We start from the raw sequence: 21,324 nt of genomic DNA on the forward strand, positions 1-21,324 counted from the left end.
GCAAAGGCTCCACCCCCCAAGCCTGGAAACCTGCAGCCCTAAATGGGAACGGGCATTCTTGTTTTCACACCCAAATGTTGCCTTTTGGCCTGCCATGTTCCCATATCCTGTACTCATATAAACCTCCAACCCCAGGGTCCAGGAGCAGATGAGCAGATGAACAGAAGAGCAGAGGAGGAGAAGAGTGACATGGCAGAGAAGGAAAGAGGAGAAGGAGCATCTGAACGTTGAGAGGAGTTTGGCTGGGGATGGTCAGACAGTTGATCATCCGTGGGACAAATGAACTCCAGGGGGAAGATCATCTTCCCACTCCATCCCCTTTCCAGTTCCCCATCCATTCCACTGACAGCTACCTCCATCACCCAATAAAATCCCCACATTCACCATCCTTCAAGACTGTGTGTGACCTGATTCTTCCTGGAGGCCAGACAAGAACGCCAGTACCAAGAGTCACTGGGCTGGTTATCACTTAAGCTGTCTGTGGATGGCAGAGCTAAAAGAACACTGCACCCTGCCCATGGGGGCTTTGAGAGTCACAGGCACCCACCACTAGACCCTACTGTGGGTAACATCTTGCCTGGGTTCCTGCACCTGCCAGTCTGTGTGCTCCCCCTCCCATAATGGGTTTGAGGGCACAGCAGCTGAACAGATGAGCCACACCCCTGTCACACGTCCTGAGGAGGGGTGGCTAGGGAACTCTCCCGTTTCACTTCTAGATCTATCACACATGACTTCAGACCACGTAGGCTCCTCCAAATCTGCCAAACTTGTCTGTCTGACTGGAATCCACTACCCCAGTGACATCGTCCTCTGGAAAGAGTCCCCTTGGGCTCACAGAGGGCATCTTGCAGCCATGGATAGCCTAGGCCAGGCCTCCAGGAGGCCTCACAGACAGGTTTCTCAGTCTCCTCTGGGTCCTGTTTGTCTCCTGTGTGTATGTGTGGGGCTGGGGAGGGTGGCGAAGGGAGGACGAGAATCAAATAGAAGATGCTGACTTCTCATCTTCAGGTCTTCAAACTTCAATTTGTAAAAGAAAGACCATCTTTGAGAGAGAGTTTTCTAAGACATTGGTATCTGAGACCTTCACAACTGCAACCCCAGCCCTCCAGGCACAGGCACTCAGGACCAGAGCCAGGAAGGCGGCTCTCAGGGGGATCTGGGCACAGTGCCTTCCCACCCTCCCTCTGTGCCTTTCCCCCACCTCGAGACACTCTGCCCTGATTCCTCAGCACCCCCGGCCCTTGCCCACCCTCAGGGCCCACTGCTGACTGATACGAAAATCACTCAAGTGTTCTCTGGGGAGAGGGAGTGAGAACAAGAAGCCTACTTTGGGGAGGAGTGTGTGATTTGAATCTATAATGATTTCTTTGTCTGATTAATTCCCCCCAGCCATCCGGGAAAGGCCAAAATGAATGAAACTGCTGTTCCACAGAGGGCTGAGCACAAGGACAGTAATTGCAAAGGAATGAAGCAGACCGACTGCTTCAGGCTTATTTTTATTAGGAGGAGCTGATGTTTGTGCACTCCCCCCAAGTCCCATCAAAAGCAGGACTTTAGGAAGAGCCTTGTGTGGCCCCTGACACGTACACATATGCAAATGGCAGAAGCAAGCTTGCTTGGTGTGTAGAGTCAGCTTTCTTTCCCATTTTCAAGATCTCCCTACCCCCTTGCCTAGGGAACAGTCCTCAGAGCATGAAACTGACAGCATGTGTTCCCAATCACCCCAGCCCAATCAACAGCACGTATTTGGAGAGACCACTGAGCGCAAGTGTTAAATTCTAACAAAGAAAACTCGCACATCGGCAAAATATTCTTTGTTTTCTCTGCTCATACATCCCCTTGAGATCACAAACATAATGGGTATGAGTTGGCTGGATCTAGAAGCCTCTAGAAGAATAAACACTGCCACTTTGGACATTATCTGCTTCCTTTCTTGCAAGGCTGAGCTCACAAAAGCCTATCGCAGAGAGGCCAGACCGAGCTAACTGTCCACACCAAGCAATTGTCCTGGTTTACTGCTCCAAGGAGTGGATTTCCTTTTCTGCCTGATGCCAGTTCGGAATCTCTCTAAAGACTTTCTCAGAGATTAAAGTGAAATCAGGCAGAGTGTTTCCATGACCGAAACAATGGTCCTTCTGGCTTCCACAAATAAAATCGATAGTTAGCACATGACTCTTAAAAAGAAGAAAAAGAAGGAAAGAATTTCAGGGCGTGGTTCATTCAACTACAGCATATGACTAAACTTTGGGGGGAAAAGAAGTGGTCTGATGATCACAGATTTAAAAATGTGTTTTAGCAAATGCTCAGGAGGGAGAACATTTCAAAGCCTATGGTTTTAATCTGTTTTGAACATTTCTTTCTGCTCTGTTAGCTCCATTTATTGTTACAATCAAGTCAGCATTCCGGGGTTATGAGTAACCAAACAGCTGCTGCTTTTTGCAACGGACCACTTTCTGGACTCTAATTTTTGAGGGAATAAATGACTCCTGAATACATTTTGTGAAATCCAGGTAAGCCCAATATTTAGTGACTGTAAGGCCCCACTTGCCTACACTCACGTGCAGGCTGAGAAAGTCAGCAAAGTTTTTAGATCACATGCCCACCATGGGTAACAAACCTTTAAACCCACTGCTAACATGTTATCAGCAGCTAGGGAGGGGTGAAAAAAACCATTCCACCGCCATTAGCCCAATTTTATTACAGCAGTTTCCACATGAGTTGAGCATTTGCAGAAAAGCAAAACAAGGCTTTTGAACAAAATGTCAGAGGGTTGCTCATTTTAGCTTTCAGAAAAAAAAAAAAAATTCCCCAAATATTTAAGGGCCTCAAAACAGTCCCCAAGCCCTGCTTTTGGGGGAACATGGGAGGCCACTGCAATGTCAGCTTGTCATAATAAAAATAAGCCCCAGGCAGACTATGCGTCTTCTCACAGCCATTTCTGTCAGGCATAGGGCTCTCTCTGAAAGCTGCTTCTGCCTGGAGTCCCTGATTTTGTCCCTCAGGCCCCAGGCCTGCTTTCAGGGAACAGCCCCTGTCTCTACTTTCTCCCATGATGGGCGTGACACAACCCAAAATACAACTGGCCCATTTATATTTTGCCAAGTGGGCAACAATCACATGCACTTCAGAGTATGAAAATAAACGGTTTGGAACAGGGCACATAGCTGTGGAAGATCCGCCACCAGCCCTTTGTAAGTGATAAGGGGTTTTATGCAACCAATATCCTTGCTGGCAAGCGAGGCCATCTGAACATTCTGCACATGGATGCTAGTCCTACTTTGTGTTGTGAGTGTGAATTTCAGGAGACACCTTGTTTCTCCTCGGAGATGGAGTCATGACTTGGCAGCAGTCCTTCCATGAAGACTTTCCAGTTCTATCTGATTTCATTTACTGTAGCTCCATCATCAGACAATAGCAAATTGTCTGTAGAGCTACAGAAATGAAATCAGAGATAAAACTGCTAAGTCTTTTAGAGCTACTAAAAGTAATTCCTAGTGACTCTCACTGAGAAGGATGACTTTACTAAATTACTGAAAGTAATGAATTACTAAAAGTAGTGATTGAATGATTTAGTGATGAATTACTAAAAGTAATTCCTAGTGATTCTCACTGAAGGGATGACTTCATTTCTTTTCAAGGTAAGAACTTGTTTTATAATTAAAGTTTTTTTGTTAAAGTTTCCTATGAGTCCATATTACTCATATCGACCCCTTGCACCCTGCACCCATCTATGGTCTCAGGGTTTACTGGAGTGTTGAGCAGTGACTGGCTTCAGTTATCAGCTCTTCCACTCCCCTTCCATGTGATCATGGAAAAACCCATTAATCTTTTTGAGACTTAGTTTTGACCACTGTAAAATGGGAATAAACTTCCCCTCTTACCTCATGGAATGATTTCATGTTTAAATGAGAACACAGAGGTAAAAATTCCTTTGTAAAGTACCCTAAATATGCATTATTACGGTGTGCCAATCAGAGACTTTGATGCTTTCATTCATTCCACAAACTTCTACTGAGTGTTTACTATTTGCCAGGTACTCTGTGGAGCTGGGAATATAGCAGTAAAACAAAGCAAACAAACATCTAGCCTCATGGAATTTAAGTTGTACTGGATATAGAATCCTTGTCATGCTGTGCTACAGCAGTCCCTAGAGCTGAGGTGACAGGATTTTTGTGTGTATTTGGAAGACATTAAAGTTTGCAGACAGGTCAAAGTTCAAAGTATACATAATAAATGTGTTACATATATGTAACTATATATGACATATGACATAATTATGTAGTATATGGTATATGTACATTAAAATATATAATAATTTATTATAATAATAAATATTAATTACTGTAATTAATTATAATTTATAATGTAAGTATATAATATACTACATAATATTACATATATCTGGGAGCATCTATATATGTAAATTTATATAAGATATTATGTAAAATAATGTAATTATATAGTTATTCTAATTATACAAATGTATATTTAGATAATTTTATAAACATAACATTCTTAAAAACTATAGATATTGTAATATATCATTATATACACACACACGCATCTAATGACTAGATTCCTGCAATTAAAATTGATTATAATAAACTTTTGGGCTCAAGATTCTCAGACTATTTTAATGATCCGAGACACACCCTTTGCAGTAGCGCTGGGAAAATTTTCATCTTCAAATGCCTTATGCTACCTAGGTGGCCATGTTTTTGCAAAAGCCCTCTGAGGCAGGTGGCCTGGCGCCCCTTGAAGAGCAGCAGCAGCTCTGGCAGGCAGCCCCTGTGCTTGTTGGCAGAGCCAGTCTCTATGCTCCGCCACGCGAATGCTTTTTCTGGGGGAGCTTTCTCAGACTGCAAGGGTGAGGTGTGAGCCATCCCAAGCACAATCCTTATCAATGGGAACCAGAGTAGGGGGACGAGTGCCTCCACTGTGGTCCTTCAGAGGGTCCCAGCACACGGAGTCCAAGTTGCTCCCAGGGGCTCCCTCTGCTGGTTCCCCCTCCCCCTTTCCTTCACTCACTGGTCCTGGGCTCCTGCTTCCCTGCATCACCTAACTCAGCTGCAGCCAAGGCCTTCAGGCATTGCTTCAGGGAAACCCGAACCACATATTAATCCCATGTCTACCAAATGATCACCGAAGGGCTGATGCTCATTAAAATGTCTAAGAATAGAACACTGCTGACTACTGGAAAGAATTCGGAATCTTGGCAGAGTGATTTCCTATTCTACCCCAAACTTTGGGATGTACTGAAAAAACTATCTCACTTCCTACCTCCAAGACATCAAAGTTGCATCTTGAATGATACTCCACATCGAAGTCATGGATGGTGAGCTGAATGCTACTCCCCGGGGCTGTCCTAATGTACCAGATACACTCCTTGTTGGGTGGATACCTGTTGGGGTACCCAGGGCTGCTGAAGGAGCCTGTGGCCCCAGACAGCTCTCCACCACAACCTGTTAAAACAGCAGGGCTCAGTCAGTTCAAAGTGGGCAGCAGCCCGTGGAAGGTAATTCACAAATTCAACTCACCAAAAGTTCATCAAAAATATACAATGCCTAATTTAGGAGAAAACCATTAAGTTACAATAAAGTTATAATTATGCAGTTATAAAACAATGAGAAAAAAATCATGGCTACAACTTATTAACTTTATACATCCAAAAATAAAACACTGATTATATATAATTTAGTACAATAATGCTCAATCCTTTTTCTTACCATATCAAACCATTGTACTTTCTTTTTTAAAAAGTCACTCTAATTTTAGATTTTCTTTATTATAATGAGGCAAGAATTCCATAACATAGTAGGAGGTACAATGGGCTGTGTGAGCCGTGGTCATGAACTTCAGCTCCCTGGGTCTTCAGTATCCTTGTAGCTAATACATTATTCCGCAGTCCTGTGCAGATCTAAGAACTAGAATTTTAGGTGCTAAAAATCCTTAGCTTTATACCAAAGACTATAGGAAATAAACAAGTAAATGATATAGGTCCTAACTCAGGAAACTGACATTAAAAAAAAAAATACAATGGATATAGAAAAATCCAACCAAGGAAAAAGACAACAGCATGTGTTTAAGAATGTTGATATGTCATGCCTTAGAAAGCCACTCAGGCAGACCATGACAACAAATAATCAAATGCCGTAGCCTGCGGCACACAATAGAATAATGCCGCCTTTCACTGAGCGCTCATATGAGCTCTCCATGTATTTCCCGTTTCAATACTCGTAAGGACCACATGAGGCAGGTACTGTTAGGATCCATTTCTTAAATGAGCAAATCAGTGCAAACAGAGGTGGCGTGGATTTTCCAAGGTTAATTGATATTAGGACACTAACTGAGGTGATCTGGTTGTATCTTAGTACTTCATTACTATACCACACAGGCTCTCACATTGTTTGCAGGAATTCAGACAGAGATTTCAGTATGGAGAGGAAGAGAAAACTTTGCAGAAGAGGTAAAATTTAAGGAAGGCTTGTGAGAGACAAAATTAGAAAAGAGATTATCTTGTTTTCCAACAGCAATTTTTGGTGAATAACAAAACGTTTTTTGCTCTTGTTAACATTTCTGGGCCTCTTTTGCTTTCATTCTTTTTTTTTGGAATATTCTTTATTGGTTGGTAAATTCTTCCAATTGCCTGCTCTTATTCTTCAAGGCTTTTCATGTGTGATCATTAAAAAGTCAGGAAACAACAGGTGCTGGAGAAGATGTGGAGAAATAGGAATACTCTTAACACTGTTGGTAGGAGTGTAAACTAGTTCAACCATTGTGGAATCAAGGATCTAGAACTAGAAATATCATTTGAACCAGCCATCCCATTACTGGGATTATAAATCATACTACTATAAAGACACAATGCACACGTATGTTGGTATGTTAGTGGCACATCACAATAAGCATAAGACTTGGAACCAACCCAAATGTCCATCAATGATAAGACTGGATTAAGAAAATGTGGCACCCATACACCATGGAATAACTATGCAGACACAAAAAAGGAGAGTCCATGTCCTTTGCAGGGACATGGATGAAGCCTGGAAACGCATCATTCTGAGCAACACTATCACAAGAACTAGAAAACCAAACACTGCAGGTTCTCACTCATAAGGGTGGGAACTGAACAATGAGAAATGCACTTGGACACAGGAAAGGGAACATCACGCACCGGGGCCTGTCGTAGGGGTGGGGGAGGGAAGGGTAGCATTAAAGGGAATACCTAAGGTAAATGATGAATTAATGGTGCAAGCACACCAACATGGCACATGCATACATATGTAACAAACCTGCACATTGTGCACATGTACCCTAGCACTTAACATATAATAATTTAAAAAATAAAATAAAATAAATAAAAACAACAGCGCCTCCTCACTCCATTATGAGTAAATGTGCATTTTTCACATGAATGACATTAAACTACCGTGGCTTCTAAAGTAAGATGCCAAGTCTGAGATCTTGTCTACTATCCACTCTGTGCAAATTTCTCCTATACAGTGAGTTAGAAGAAAAGCTTTTAAAAGTTAAGGAGTTAAAAAAGAAAATCTCCATACAGAATTCCCCACTGCACCGAGAAGCACTGAGAATTCTAAGAATATTGATTCGGCAGGGAAATCTGACTCTAGCTCAAAGCACTACTATCTTCTTGACTTCTCAGTCTCCTTGCACTTGAAAACCTCTGCATTTTCAGACTTTAAATGTATTGCACAGAGCAATATCTTTCCTGTTTCCTATAAAGTTCCCGCTTTTATTTCTAAAGGCTATGAAAAAGCTGTTTAAAATTAGATGTGCTGACATTGTTTATAGACTATGGTGAATCTTAAAAAAACACAAGTACCATAAAAGATGAGAAAATATTTGTCTGACTACAACAACACATGGCAAATATTCCTGAAGCCAAAATCTTCACAGATTGTCCATATCTCCTGTACCACTGCCCAACTCCAGGGAGCACTGCTCACAGGACAGACTATAACACGATGCTCCTGGAGTGGTACAACACAGTGGCTCATGTAACTCGTGTTAAGATATACCACCTTTTACTAAAATACATTATAGGTAAGCAAAGCCTGTTACTCAAATTTTTTTCTCAGCTTGCATTTTCAGTTCAGATGGTTCCTTCTATCAGTGATATCAAATAAATTATCCAATGGAAAAATCTAGAGGAAAATAACTTTATGGCCACATGATATAAAAGATAAGAAGGAAATGAAAGCTTAGATAGCTCATTTCTGCATTTTTACTTAGCATTAGTTCATCAGCCAATCAGATTCAATTTTTTTTATCACAGTTGATTCATCTAAAACTCTGTGTAACGTTTTTCCATTGTCTTTTCCAATTGTTTTAGGTTTCCTTGTGAATTCCTTCGCAAATAACAGGATACTAATATCTTTAAATTAGTCACTGTAAACTGGAATGGTAATACAGATTTGTGGCATTCAGTAATGTTTTTTAAAAATTACAGTACAGTTATATGGACCCACAATGTCTTTTTTTCCTAGGGTTGAAAGCAAATAATAAGGTTTGCTTAATAAACAGAGCAAAATTTTATTTTTAAGTATTTCTTGTTAGTAGCACATGTGTGTATGTTTTTTAAAGAAAAATTTCTTTTTCTTTTCCTTTTTTTTTTTTTTTTTTTTTAGTACAGATGTGGTTTCACTATGTTGGCCAGACTGGTCTCGAACTCCTGACCTTAGGTGATCCACCCGCCTTGGCCTCCCAAAGTGCTGGAATTACAGGTGTGAGCCACCACGCCAAGCGGAGAAATTTCAATTTTATAAGTGATACTCTGTCAGGAAAAATATTGTATGGTTATGAGAAAGAGAGAAAGAAACTGTTAGAGCTTGAAATATCTGAAGTTTTATTTTTCTCCTTCATGCTCTCACTACCTCTGAGGTTTAACATATCAAAAGGTAACATTTGATTTAAAAGTTCACAGCAAATGCAAAATAGGATAGATTAGTGGTAATTTTTGGTCAAAATTATAAAGTACTAGGAGGTAAAGTTAATTCTGGTAATTATGGTGGAAACTTAACTCTCTTTGTATTTCTAAAATTTGAAAGAGATAAAATAACTTCCCAATTCCATGTATTTATTCATTCATTCACTCTGTTTATTGAGCACCAGCCCACAATATAAGCAGTGCTATAGAAGCCAAGTGTATTTAATCTCTTGAAAACAGAAAGACATTTATAGACATAAAAGTGCTATTACCCACATGTCTTCTTGCAAGTTATTAAACCCTTTTGCTTTTCTTTCAGTTTACCAAGAGTAATTTCAGTAAGTTTTTATTTGAAGAAAACAATCTGAATTCTAATCTATCCTTTACCTGTTAATCGCTGGTAAGTTACAAATAAGAATAAATATCTCATCATGCCATTACCAGTCATATTTGCGACTCTAGATGCACGACAAAGGGATCACAAACAGGGATGGGAAAAAGAGATGGAGAATACACAAATCTGGAAAGGAAAGAAGTTATATCAACCAATACCCATCAGGAAATAACACAGGCAGGGATGTTTAGACCACCAACATCCTTGTCATCATCCGGTTACCTGTCTGGTTGAAGGAACAATAAAATGTAAAAGAAATAGACAAGTTTTTAAAACTGGTCATTCATAATCTAAAATAGATGACAATGATTTAGAAAAGCCTTTCAAGGTCTACATAAAGAAGAAAAGTTAAAAGATGAAAATACCAGCCAGGCGTGGTGGTTCACGCCTGTAATCCCAGCACTTTGGGAGACCAAGGTGCACAGAACATCTGAGGTCAGGAGTTCGAAACTAGCCTGTACAACATGGTGAAACTCTGTCTCTATTAAAAATGCAAAAATTAGCTGCGTGTCATGGTGTGCGTCTGTAATCTCAACTATTCAGGAGACTGATGCAGGAGAATTGCTTGAACCCAGGAGGTGGAGGTTGCAGTGAGCCGAGATTGCACCACTGCACTCCAGCCTAGGTGACAGAGCAAGACTCCATCTCAAAAATAAAAAAGATGAAAATACCCACCAAGAAGGGAACAGTGACATGAGGAATAAAGAGTTTTGAGAGAAATAGACACAGTGGCTCTTTGTCACTTTGGTAAGAGAAAGTATTCATGGAGTACACATGATTTTAGAACTGCTTAATTGGCATGTTAGATTGCAAAACTTTTGGAAACATTACAGTGTAACAGAGGAAGCATGGGCTGTGGTTCAGATAAATGGGTTCCTAAACTGGCTGCGATAGTTCCTTGATAAGTAATCTAACCTTTCTTTCTTCTACAGCAGTATGAATAGTTACTTCATAGGGTTGTTACATAGAATAAATGGAACAAGCCAAAGTTTTTAGCTAAATGTTGTACATATCATAATCCTTTCATACATGCTATGTATTCTATCTTTACATTTTTTTTTTTACTCTTTTATTTTGAAACAGGGTCTTGCTATATTGCCCAGGCTGGTCTTGAACTCCTGGGCTCAAATGACCCACCTTTCCCTCCCAAAGTGCTGGGATTACAGGTATGAGCCACCACACCTGGCTGTGTTTTGTATCTTCACAAGACTTTATCCCCAGATTTGAGACAAAGACTTGGAGCTAGAAGAAGAATTACTGGCTAAAAAGCTATCATGAATAGCTAGAGAAGAGGTATGAAATTGGTTGTTCATTAAGGTGCATAGAACGTTTTTAAAAGACAATCCATATTTGTATGGTAGTTCAGTTCTCAAGTGCTTTCATTTTATTTGAATTATTTTTATCTGAAATGCATTATTTTATTTGAAATTAATCATGACAACATGAGGCAGGTAACAATGATAATGTCAGGCCCATTGTAGAGGTGAGCAAAGTGAGGTTCAAGAAAGCTGTGGAACATGCTCATATCACTTACTGAATGGCAGATGTGGGTGCAAAACCCTATTCTGACACCAACCCACCCCCATCCTGACCTCCACTTCTGTGTTCTCTCTCCCCTATGCCTTGCCGAGAACTTCGGCTCAAAGGCATGGAACTAACAATGTTGAACACTGCCCTCATTACTGTCCTGTCCCTCCACTGAAGACAATCACCATAGCAACCTGGAAAACATAAACAAAGCAAAAATCTTTTAATTGACTTTGAGGCAAAATCTAACAGAATACATCATTAGACGTCAGTTGAACTGGAATAAAATAATGCCCTGAAGAGAAGCCTATGTTTTTCAGTTTTAAAGAGTTAATCTTTATAAAAGTTTTAATACTGGTGACTGATCATCTGTTTGACTTGATTTTCCTCCAAACTCTCAGTCATCAGCTGAAAGGAAGTGCTTGCTTTATCTGTAGGAAGCACATTGATCTGCTGAACTCATAACAACCAAAAGTTACAAGCTGCTGCTGCTTACTTGTGTAGATAACTTAAAATACCTTCATAAAAGAACTTTGCTAATATTGTTTTGGTTTTTGTCCAAAACAAGCCATGAGTTATAAAATTCCAGTACTGAAACATTTAATAATAATCTTCTATGTAGGTACTATCTTTAAGTTCGTATCTGTGTGTTTTTAATAAGAGCTTTAATAAAAGCAAACCAGCAATGAAACAGCTAAATGGAATCCGAGGCACAAAGTTTAACAAGTAAATGCTGTATTGCCCTGTGACTGCTCAAATGCAGTCACCGCTTTGCACCTGGCATTTTCCTGAAACTATATGCCATAAACTGATGGCATCAGGAGGAGTGACATCTTGAAATTGACATTGCTAAAGCCCAACAAGGATGGGAGAAAAGGAAGAGAGAAGTGACCCAACACCGACCCCCTCCCACCCTTATCCTTTCATTCCTAAAGGAAATGCCTGAGAAATCAACAGTTGCTGTTAAAACAAAGCCAAAAAGCCAGGGCACAGTAAAAGAGAATTAAATTTTAAACATAATTAGTGACGATGGTCACATGCTCCATTAAAATGGTCAATTTATATTTTAATAGCTTTTTTCTATAACTTAAAAATAAAAACTCTTTCTGTTCCATAAGACCTTAAGATGTGCCTCATTGGCGAGGCTAGTTTGTCCTCATTATGTAAAAAGGCAGCTTGTGGGCTGGGCACGGTGGCTCACGCCTGTAATCCCAGGACTTTGGGAGGCCAAGGCAGGCAGATCACGAGGTCTGGAGATTGAGACCATCTGGCAAACATGATGAAACCCTGTCTCTATTAAAAATATAAAAACTTAGCTGGGCATGGTGTCGGGCACCTGTAATCCCAGCTACTCAGGAGGTTGAGGCAGGAGAATCGCTTGAACCCAAGAAGTGGATGTTGCAGTGAGCTGAGATCACATCACTGCACTCCAGCCTGGCAAATGACAGAGTGAGATTCCATCTCAAAAAAAAAATGCCAGCAAGGACTCTTTCGGTAAGGCAGGTGTGATGTGAATTGGTAACTAAGAGTTCAGAATCTGGGGAAGGCCCAACCCAAGGCAAGGTGAACTATTTCCTGGAGTGAGTATACAGGCCTCACTTCTGATACATCTATGGAACATAAAATAATGTAATTACAAGGATTTCGAACAGAAACTTTCAGGTCAGGGAGGGTGGGGAAGTGGAGAAGAATATGTGCTCCTTAAAATGGTCAAAGTTGTTCAAAGGTGACTGACATGTAATAAGAATCACAAAAAGTCATTAATTCCTGGTTTGATGTTACCAGTTAATTCTCTAACATTTCACAGGTGTGTGGCCAAGTGATAGGCATCTGTCCTACTGGGGTCACTAGTCCTCTCTGAACACAAGGCCAAGGGTGGAGCTCCTCAAATTCATAAGGACATGAAGCATGTGCAGATGAATTTTCTGAGGGATTTGGTTAGATAGCATGTATTCTGTGAGGATGGAGACAAACTGGAGTGATCATGAGATGAAATCACAGAAGAAAATCAAGTAATATAAAGGTCAAGGAACATAAAATTTCCCTGAGAAAAAAGAAGAAAGAAAGAAGACAGAAAAAAGGAAGAAGAGGACAAAACATGATGACTCTAGGAGAGGACAGAGTTGTCCCTGTATTGGGTTGAACACTGTGCCCCCAGACTTATGCCCATCAGGAACCTGTGACTGTGGCCTTTTTGGAGGGAAGACTCTTGGCAGATGTAATCAAGTTAAAATGAGGTGATATTGGATTAGGGTGGAACTGGAATCCAATATTCTTGGTTTCCTTATTCAAAGAGGGAAATTTGGTCCCAGACACCAAGAAGGAAGAAGGTCATGTGTGGATAGATACAGAAATTGGAATTATGTATCTACAAGTCTTAGAAAGTCAAAGACAGCCATCAGTCAACAGAAGCTAGAAGAAGCAAGGAAGGGTCTTCCCTAGAGCCTTCAGAGGGATGACCCTGCCAACACCTTGACTTTGGACTTCCAGGCTCCAGAATAAAGAGAATAAATTTCTATTGTCCCACGCCACCCAGTTTGTGGTACTTACTTACAGTAGCCCTAGGAAGCTAATATATCCTCATTCTTTTCCTGATAAACGAGGTGGCCAAATTCCCAGGTAGGTACAAAATGGTAACAACTATTTGTGTGGTATTCAAAGAGTGTGCTTTTGTAAACTTTCTGTATTTATCTTGCAATTATTACTTCCTATTTGTCATCTTGAGATTTAGAAGATGGTTGGTCAAGGATAAAATTTTCATGAAAATAGAAAAGGTCTACTGTTGAGAAAACTAGCAGCAAATACAGGGCCAGGTATCACATCAGGAAGAAACAGGTAAACCCGAGAACCAGGGAGTTAAGTCATGACGATTGTTAGCATTTGAGAGTCAATAAAGGTTTAGAAAGTTTCATGTTCCATAAGGACTTCATCCCTGCCCCATATTTTGTGATAATCCATTTCATTCGACTAATTTATATATAGCAGTGGATATAAAGTAGAACGTCAGGTTTCAATGGTAGAGACACAATAAAAAAGAATGAAAGAGTAAGTCATTGCATGAAGTCAGTGACTTAGAAAACAGATACAAGAAGTTTAGAAATCAGTGCTGCTGACCGCTATAAAATGACCTTTACATTCCTATTCAAGATGTCATATAAATATTCAAAGTTAAGACTGTCATAGCCATCTGACTATCTAAGATGGCCTAGATCTAAATACTGATGTGTTTCCCCTTAGTACATCATCAAAGAGAAAGAAATCCAAAAAACCCATAATTTTGGAGTTTCTGTGTAACATACATTTTAATTTCCTGTATACAAAAGGGCACTATCTTTCATCTTTCATCATAACCCAGAGAAGTTAGCCAATCTTGTCATCTTTTCACTTTGATTAACCTTATCAGTTTTCTTTTAAGCTACTAATTTCAATCAAATTAAAAAATGATTTCCCAGTAGAAATCCCTTGCTTACGATTCTTCAGGAGAAATCAATCATTTGATCAATCTCTTTTCCTCTCCTTAGATATTTTGAAATGATTGAAGACTTCTAAACACAGTTCAGTATAAAAGATACAAGGAAAGAAATGAGACTAAGAAAACTGTATAATCTCCCCTGAAATAAGTAGTAGTCATGCCTAAGGCTACTGAAAGCTTCTTTATGAAATCCCTCAAACAAAGACAGAGAAAACATGCTCTCTCTAGGCAATTTCCAAGTTCAACAATCATACTTCTATTTAGAAATATTTATTCAAACCTGCATTCCTTCAATTTCATTATTTTGGTACACAGGGCTCTCACAGGGAAAAGCTCAAAGAGCCTCCAGGGCCCTACATTGCAGGCCTCTCCCTGATTCCTTCCCTCACCTCCCCCAACCTCTAACCTTCCCTCTGCAGGGAGTGGACTCCACCCGGGGAAATGGACACATGTGGGCAGCACCATGTTCAGGGCAGTGGTGTTCTGTGACCCTTTAAACTCTGTCCAAATCTGAACCTCAAGGTTGTTTTCTGTGATTACAACATCCTGTGCTGCAGGCCCCTCGCAGGGCAAATCCTGCATCCAGCCAGCCTGGGTCCTTAGCTTAGGGAAAGTAAAACAACTAAACTACCCAAATCCTCACATGCTCCACCCCAGTCCCATGGTCCACCCCAGCCCGGCCAAGCTGTTCCAGGGGCAGCTACCCTTTCACTCTTCACTTTAATATAACTTCTCCCTCTTGTAAGCGAGTTTGTATAACTAAACCTCGGTAACTGACTAGATGATCTCCGTGGTTTCTCCCAGATCGGTCAATTCCATCAGCAACATATAGCAGTTCCAGAACAGCACTTTATAAATGAGTAATAAAGCAGAAATTGTGTTTAAGGATTGCAAATAACATTAGCTATTTGGAACTTGTCTTTTGCCAAGCAATGCGCCCCTCCGCTCCAACCCACATATTATTGCTACTTGAACCTGAAGAATGAATGAATTGTGTCATTTAGTGGGAAGCCTTTGAAACTAGATCACCATCTACTTGGGAAAGACTGCACATATCTCTTTAACAATATTTATTATTATAGGAATTTATAAAATTACCTACTCTAAGCTCTGACCTTCTTTGCAGTGCGGTATCATTTGATCTTTTTTTGCAATAAAAGTTGTGGGGAAAATTATTTGCTTTCAGGCACCGTGGTGCTATTTATCACATGGCCTTTGAGTTTGACACCACACACTGGGTTTTGTGTTCTGATTCCATTGCTTAGTGGATTCGTGAGTGTGGACATGTTACTTAACTTCTCTCAGGTTCCTTCCTCAGTTTTCTCACCCATAATAAGGGAATGATAATGCTCATTTCAGAGAATTATTGGGATGAGACATGAGATCATATTTTAAATTTACATATGTTAAGAGTCATGTTTTAAAATGATAACATCAACAACAGTAATAGTGAATGAGATGTCAATTAAACCAATGCACTAAGCATTTAATCGTATTTTCATTCACTCTTTATATGGTAATATAGTTTATTTTTATCATAATGTCTTCAGATAAATTTAAGATTACATTTAGGTGGTGAAATCTATATTATTTATCCTGTATTCCTTCAATTTCATTATTTTGGTACACAGGGTCAAAACAGTCTATATTTGAGTAGCCTGTGAAACTAGAAGGAGAAAAAAATCAAGGACAAAGTATATTATTGTCATTACTGATCTACAGATTATCAAATTCTACTAACTGTTGTAAGTGGTCGTTACTGTCCTCCACCAGACTTGCTCTGTTTGTGAGACAATGCTGCTGCCACCTGGCATTGCTCCCTCTGTTTCTCTGAGTACACAGTGCATTCACACAAAACAAGCCCTTGGATATGTAATCTTTGAGACAAATATGGCAACATTTAAGTCAATGGTCAAAAAGAGAAACCTCTGGGGACAAAAATTCGGGTTCTACGCTGAACATCACATTTGTTCTGAGTTGGCTTATACTCATTTTACACTTCATTTTGGTTGCTATGATAACTGAAAAAAAAAACTGTAGTTTCAGTTTTGTGTCATACGAAAAGTGTGGAATCCCCTGCAAAGTACATGCATTCCTCTATCTGGGATATTGTTGCCAGGGAACGAGAACACAAACAGAAGTTTCGAGAAAGCCCTTCCTTTGGCCCAGATCTCAAGGACTGTGATTACAAATTGTGCAATCTATGATTTGGGAAGGTCATGGTGGTTTGAGGGTTATTTTTTTTCTTTTTATAACGGTTTCAAAGAGCGGCAATAGAAATAGAACTCCAACTTTTTCAAACAGTGGCGACATGGGAATGGGTAGGCGAGACTCCTGAGAGGCCCTTGCTGGTGAAGAGACTCAGAGCCAACATGAGAAGAAGGTCAACTGTGTGGATGTGTATTTACTGCTGTCGTCAAGGAGGTAGAAATGTCAGGAGTGAGCTTTTCCACTCATTCTGAAAGGTCTGCACATGCATAGCTTTAATGCTGCCTCTGATCATTGGGACCTTGCTGGAGAAGCTCTGAAGCCAAGGCCAAAAGAACTGCAGGATTTTCTTAGTCCTTATCCCAACTTTACAACAAGGAGTTATTTAGAACAGATTTCTTAGAAATCAGCATCGTCCATTAAGAATTTCTTTGCAGAAAAGATGTAAGTGAAAATATGTCATAAATAAAAATCAGACTCAGTATCACAACGCAGAAACCTGTGCTTTGGTTCCACACTAAGATGGAACTCATTTCCAGTCTCCATGCTTAAAAATATTTTAAGACTATCACAAAGACAAAAGCCCAAAATATCAAATAGGCTGAAAAAGCCATCATACGCAGGATGGGATATAGCATATATAAATGTGAGAGAAAGAACAGTCAGCATTTAGGGAAATATCTCTTAACTTAAAAACAGAGCTGGTTGTTTTTAAAAGCTTCTCTTTTACTTAAATTTTTACCAAAACCAAGCAGGATTTCTTTATCTGACATCACATTCTTGAGGTTACTTTGGAGGCGGATGGATGGGTACTTTACCATTTCTCTCTGTGTGACGTTATGTCTATCACAGCCTAGCAGGAAGCGACACTGTGAAAGCAATTCCATCACCTACGGAGAGAAAGGTCTGCGCCTGAGATTAGAACCAGACAGTGTGATTCACAGCTCAGCCCTGTGAACCTGCCCTAGAATCTTTGCTGACCACAATTCATAAATCACTTACATTGCCAACATCATACTTCCAGATTGTTGTGAATTCTTTCACCACATGGCATCAAGGACATACAATAACAAAAATTTTAAATTGAACAACATTGTTTTGTTCAACAAAATTTTTTTATTCAACAAAAGTTGTTTGTTCAATAACAAAAAAACACCTAAAATCATTTGCAGACTGGAAAACTTAGGTAATCACGCGTCTGTATTTCAAAGTTATAACCTTGAAGAAATTATTAGGAAGAGAGAATGTGGCAATTGGTCTAATATTTTCTGGGCCAGGATTTATCACAGCACTGGCCACATAGCCCTTGAGTGTCTTTGCTGAGGATTTATCAGAATGTTACTCCCCTTTGATCGTCAGTTGTCTTGGCTCTGTAGACCTCTATTCCCTGCTCTCAGTAGCCAGGACCCAGAATAGTCCCCTGGGGTTGCCTCTATCACTGTGATCTATGATTTCTCCAATTGTAATCTCCTCCCTTGACATTTCCCACTCCATTGTCTAAAACAACGGTGGTTCCCTTTTCCTTACTACATTAAGTTCACACTTGTCTGGCTGGCTTTGAGAGTTTTAAAGAATCTAGCCCAGGAGGTCTATGAAGCCTCATACCCCATTGTCTTCATTACATCAGGCTTATTTCTATCTCTTTCTTTGCTCATGCTGATCCAGGCACCATCTGTCAATTCTTGTCCTGATCATTCTTCAAGGGCTCTAAAATCTCACAGAGTCCGTGAAGATTTTCCCCAGTGACTTCCAGCCTCCTCACTAGCCTTGTAATAGGCACCTTATAGTTCAGCACTTCCGTTAGTTTTCTACACCTGCTTCCTAACTGATCATGCACAGCTTGAAGACAAAGACTAACGTGGTATTTCTTTCATATGCCTAAAAATACCTTGCACAGTTTTGGATATATATTTCATCATGCTCCCAACTCCAAATTCACCAACACATAGTTTATTCCAAAGTCTCTTTCTCTGGCCCAAATCCTCACCTAATTTTTATACTAACACCGGCCATTGCTGAAAGGATACATCCCCTGAACATCTCAAATGCAGCATGTTCAAATCGGAGCTCACAATTTTCCCCCAAACGTGGTCTTTTTCTGGGATTTCCTATCTATGAATAATGGCACCAACATGTGCCAAATCATATACCGCAGGAAAGCTGGAGGAGCTATCCATGATTCCTTCTTCTCTCTCCCAGACTGACACACATCTACTCCACCATCAGCTCTGCCCACCCCACCTTCTAAATAGTGGTTTGTTTTTTTTCTAGCAGAATCTCACTCTCGCTCTATTGCCCAGGATGGAGTGCAATGGTGCCATCTTGGCTCACTGCAACCTCTGCCTCCCAGGTTCAAGCTATTCTCCTGCCTCAGCTTCCTGAGTAGCTAGGATTACAGGCACGCACCACCACACCTGGCTAATTTTTGTATTTTTAGTAGAGACGGGGTTGGTCAGGCCAGTCTCAAACTCCTGACCTCATGGTCCACCCACCTTGGCCTCTCAAAGTGCTGAGATTACAGGTGTGAGCCACTGTGCCCAGCCCTAAACAGCTCTTTAATACACTGCCTCACCCACTACTCATTTCCTTTCTCCCTGCTCTGATTTAATAGCCCCCTAACTAGTTACTCAAACTCTCAGTCTCTTCCTCTTCTTAGGCATCCCTCTACTTACCAGAAATCTTATTCTAAAGTATACTTGTGTCTGCATCACTAAATTTCCCACTTAAAAATCCATCGATGGTCTTTCCCTGATGGCAGAATAAAATCCAAATTCTGGCAATGTTTCTTATCAATTGGTTTCTGATAACCTGTCCTGCCTCAACTTCTATCACTCCCTTTCCCTAGTGTTTCTCACCTTTTCTTCATTATCAGCCCCCTAAGGAGACTGTTCAGACATTTTTTTCCAAATTCTCAACCATGAAAATTTAATACAAGTATATTGTATATCTGTTATGTACTGTATATCTTCATGCTTTATACATTAAAGAGTAAGAATTTCTTAATCCCCCTACCAAGAGCCAATTTTACCTCCTTGGAGTTGATACTTCCCCAGTGGAGAATGCAGAGAATGTGTGGTCTAGCTGAAGGACTTGCTCTTTGCAAAACTTTTGTACCCTCACGCCTTGCTGCTTCTACTTAGAAATGCCTTCCTCTCCCAGATATTTGTCTGATCAATTCTTGCTCATTCTTTAAAACTCAGTGCAAATGTCAAAGCTGCCTGGAGGGTCCTTCGAAATCCCGCAGGCTGACCTAGCTATTTTTTTCTGCGTTCCCATGGTGTCCTGGATTATGTATGTATTTCTACACTTGGTTTGCCTGCCTTGCCTACCCGATGACTAACTCCCCAAAGTCAAGAATGTGATCTGCTTCCTTTCTGTTATGGGCGGAATTGTATCTCTGCCGAAATTCACACATTGAAGTTCTAACTCCCAGACCTCAGAATGTGACTGTCTTTGGAGATAGGGCCTTTAAAAAGAGATGATTAAGTTAAAATGGAGCTGAATGGACTCTAATCCAATCTGACTGGTGTCCTTGTAAGGAGCAAATTTGGACATACAGAGCTATCAGGATGAACACACACACAGAGAAAACATCATGTGAGGACACAGGGAAAAGGCAGCATCCACAAGACAAGGAGAGAGGCCTCAGGAGAAAACAACCCTGCTGACACCTTGACTTTGGACTTCCAGCCTCCAGAACTGTGAGACAGCACACTTCTGTTGCTTAAACCTCCCAGTCTGTGGCATTTTTGTTATGACAGCCCAAGCAAATTAATACTGTCTATATTCAGACACCAAGCCCAAAATACGTGCTGGCTGGTTGGCTGAATGAATGAAAAACTTGTTCTCAAAAAATATCTGCTTGCAGAGGTTATGTGTAATTGACATGTAAATAATCATGTAATTAACATGATTCACAGTTGTAGCTGCCTGTTCATAATAGGCTGGGCCCAGATCTTCTCCTATAGCCCGGCTTACTCACCCTCACACCCTAAGGCATTCTTACACAAGACAAGTGGATAACGGAATTACAAAAGATAAAACCTTTGTCTTCAAAGGGTGAACCTCCCAGAAATCCTACTACATGTACTCTAAGCCACAAAAGGAATAAAATTTTTGAATGAGAAGGAATTTCCCTGAAAGACCAGTGATAAACCAAGACTAATGAAAGACCATTTGAAAGAAGATACCTGGAAGGAAGGTCTAACTTTAAAAGAAACACTGCTGACCTCATGGCAGTTTTCTGCCAGTGCTCTAAGGATGGTTTTTAAAAGCCCTTTGGTACAGTGCTTCATGCCCACAGGTAGTCAAGAAGGCACTGGCTTACATCCAAACCAAGCCGTCATAAAAGATCTTGACATGGTTTTTAAAATGTTCTCTTCAAACTAATTTCTGAAACTTCTCAAGGCTGCAGAAATCTCATTAATAGCTAAAAGGAAGATAAAATGGACCCAGCCCCCATTTGAGAGGCTGATGTCATCTATCTTCCCAAAGAAAAGGCCACGTTTTCCTTTGTGGAAATCCTGGGTGACATCACCTCCTGATCACATGCCCCTTAGTCCTGCCCCCGCGGGCTCCCAGCTGAAGGGTTCGCTCCCTTTGCAAATGTCACTCTCTCGCTCACAAAGCTCCTTGACCTTGTTTGTATGCTGGATTCCATCACTAAGTGAAAGAAGGTCTCTGGGAGCAATGACCAGAAGAGGCGAGGGGGTGTGTGCAGCTGGCTGGGAGGCTGCTTTTCACACAGCCTGCGGAAACTTCTGTATTCCCCACCCC

The 21,324-nt window shown here is 40.6% G+C and overlaps 1 protein-coding gene across 1 annotated transcript in view; it reads right to left on the bottom strand.

Annotated features, from left to right (window-relative positions):
- Nucleotides 1-21,324, bottom strand: part of CUBN (cubilin) — a 331,095-nt gene that overhangs the window by 179,057 nt on the left and 130,714 nt on the right. The window contains 1 exon segment of the mRNA XM_017869190.1: nt 5,281-5,462. Coding sequence (XP_017724679.1) covers nt 5,281-5,462 — 182 coding nt within the window.

Source organism: Rhinopithecus bieti, unplaced genomic scaffold, assembly GCF_001698545.2.
Source record: "Rhinopithecus bieti isolate Rb0 unplaced genomic scaffold, ASM169854v2 scaffold_3043, whole genome shotgun sequence".
Classification (NCBI taxonomy): Eukaryota; Metazoa; Chordata; class Mammalia; order Primates; family Cercopithecidae; genus Rhinopithecus; species Rhinopithecus bieti.